The sequence below is a fragment of the Anoplophora glabripennis genome, unplaced genomic scaffold (genome assembly GCF_000390285.2).
Source record: "Anoplophora glabripennis isolate ALB-LARVAE unplaced genomic scaffold, Agla_2.0 scaffold1252, whole genome shotgun sequence".
Taxonomy (NCBI): domain Eukaryota; kingdom Metazoa; phylum Arthropoda; class Insecta; order Coleoptera; family Cerambycidae; genus Anoplophora; species Anoplophora glabripennis.
The window spans coordinates 63,695-65,917 of record NW_019417355.1 but is presented as its reverse complement, the minus strand read 5'-3'; the positions used below and the strand labels follow the sequence as shown (position 1 = coordinate 65,917).

The window sequence follows — 2,223 nt, the reverse complement described above, 5'->3', positions numbered from 1 at the left end:
CTTCTTCGTCGAGATCTCCCCCGCGAGCTCGTGTCCTAGACACCACGTCTGTAGGTCATATCCACCACAGATTCCAATCGTCAGAGAATATAGTGCGACCGGGCGTCGATAGCGACGATCCCCGTGAACTCCGTGCGTTCCTGCCGCGGAACCCGGTCAAGGGAACTAACATCCCAGATCACAGGTTGCGACATGGTTTCCAACGTGGAGCTCGATTAGAACTCCCGATGCCTCCACTGAGGACCCATGCCGACCAAACACAACATTCAGATCATATTCCACGACATGGCGCTCGACGTGGGGCTCGAAGTCCAGCTTCGACGTCTTCGCGGCGAGCTCATGTTGCTAATTCCCCGCACAATTCTCAAACATTAGGCATAAACGGTCATATATCACGACATGGCGCCCAACGTGGAGCTCGATTCGAACTTCCGAGGTCTCCACCGAGGGCCCATGCCGTCGTTACCGATCCCATCGATCATATTCCTCGACATGGTGTCCAACGTGGAGCTCGATTCGAACTTCCGATGTCCCCACCGAGGGCCCATGTCAATGTCGATATGGCCGATACAAACGATCATATTCCACGACACGGCGGTTATTTAATGAATAGCGGTCGGACTGCGGACTGGACGTCGAGTGCGCCGTAGCCTGCCGTTCAAAAAGGCCCCTGGCAGGAAATCACGGGGCGCAATGTTGGATTTTTCTTGCGTCCCGTTACACCCCCGGGGTTTCGGAAAAGCATTTCTGAATGTTGGTGTTTTGTTTTTATTCTATCAAGAAAAAATGGTTAAATACATGACAAAATACAGTATATAGAATAATATATATGAAACAGTTGGTACTGAAAAATAGGTTAGTTTATGTTTGAGTGTCTTTGGCACTGGGGGGGGGGCTGTCCAACGCTGGCTGCTCCGGTAGTCCGACTGGCGGCTAGTTGGCTCTGCTGGGGGTTGGCCGACATCCCTGGCCTCTCATGGGGGCGTGGCTGCTGAGTCCTCTTGGTGGGCGGTGGAGAAATAGCGACCATCCTCAATGGACGTCGCTTGCGCCTTATATCAAGGTGTCCGGGAAAATGCTGGGCCGGTCGCTTGGTTGGACCGCCTACAGCGGGTGGTGGCTGGCTTGGGGGTTTGTTCTCTGCATGTGGCCTAGCATGGCTAGGGCCTGGTGTCGCCTCAGGGTAGGCTATCCGTGGACATGGAGGGCGGTCGTCGTCCAGACGTTGGACCCGTCCATGGTCCGTAGGTTGCCGTCCCGGTTGACTGGTTGGTTTTATTAGCGGGTGGTGGCTGGCTCGGGGGTTTGATATATGCATGTGGCCTAACATGGCTAGGGCCTGGAGTCGCCTCAGGGTAGGCTATCAGTGGACATGGAGGGCGGTCGTCGTCCAGACGTTGGACCCGTCCATGGTGCGTAGGTTGCCGTCCTGGTTGGCTGGTTGGTTTTATTAGCCGACCGAGGTGGAGACCGTCCTGGTCTTGAGCCCCGACTTGGGGTGCCGCTGGCTCTATTGGCCGGCCGGGGTGTAGGTCATCCAGACCTTGGTCCTCGGCTTCTGCGGCTTCCGGTGGTGGCATCTCGTCTTCCTCGTCCGAGGAGACGTCATCATTGATTGGATTGCCCGGTGGTGCTGGGCGGAGGTTCTCTGACCTTCCAGGTAGACGGTCAGTCGTGGCAATTCGGCATTGGCTGGGACGACCTCCGTAGAAATGTGGTTGAGGTCGCCGACAAGGGCTTCGACATCCAGGCGATTCGACAATCGGACCTGGATCTGGGAGGCTCACTGCCTCGGTGGCTGGGCTGGAGCCCTGGCTGAGGTCTGGCTCGGACCTGCAGCAGGTTGGCTTGGGGTCGGACGGGTAGTGGGACTCGGTTAAGCTTGATCCTGGTAATTATGGAAGAATACCTCGCTGTCCAGCAGGGAAGTCCTCAAAGGCACTTGTGGTGGGGTACCAGGTAGGCACGGTGATGGCTCCATGTCGGATGGTTTTAAAAAAAATTTTTAGTTTTATTTTTTTTATTTATTTGTTTATTTTATTTTATCTATTTTTATTTTTTTTGTCGGATTTATTTTATTTTATTTTTTTTATCTTACTTTTTATTTTTTTTTGTTGGATTTATTTTTTCAAAAATGGTCTTCAGACCTAGGGTGGACCTGGTGGACCAGGAGCGGACCTAGTATGGGCCTGGAGGACCTGGAGCAGACCTGGTGCGGACCTG

The 2,223-nt window shown here is 53.8% G+C and overlaps 1 protein-coding gene across 1 annotated transcript; it reads right to left on the bottom strand.

Annotated features, from left to right (window-relative positions):
* Positions 1 to 856: 856 nt before the first annotated feature.
* LOC108912469 (proline-rich protein HaeIII subfamily 1-like) lies at positions 857 to 1,981 on the bottom strand. The gene is made up of 3 exons (XM_018717701.1): positions 1,910 to 1,981; positions 1,404 to 1,847; positions 857 to 1,360 (listed from the first exon to the last, which is right to left on the bottom strand). Exons 1-3 carry the CDS (start codon positions 1,979 to 1,981, stop codon positions 857 to 859), a joined length of 1,020 nt encoding a protein of 339 aa, XP_018573217.1.
* Positions 1,982 to 2,223: the final 242 nt, after the last annotated feature.

What these genes read in the sequence shown, in the direction of transcription:
- LOC108912469 (XM_018717701.1), bottom strand. Translation starts at nt 1,981, where the DNA reads ATGGAGCCATCACCGTGCCTACCTGGTACCCCACCACAAGTGCCTTTG. An exon ending in CTTCCCTGCTGGACAGCGAG is followed by an intron (nt 1,848 to 1,909) that starts GTATTCTTCCAT and finishes TCCGACCCCAAG; the next exon opens with CCAACCTGCTGCAGGTCCGA. An exon ending in AACCTACGCACCATGGACGG is followed by an intron (nt 1,361 to 1,403) that starts GTCCAACGTCTG and finishes GTCCACTGATAG; the next exon opens with CCTACCCTGAGGCGACTCCA.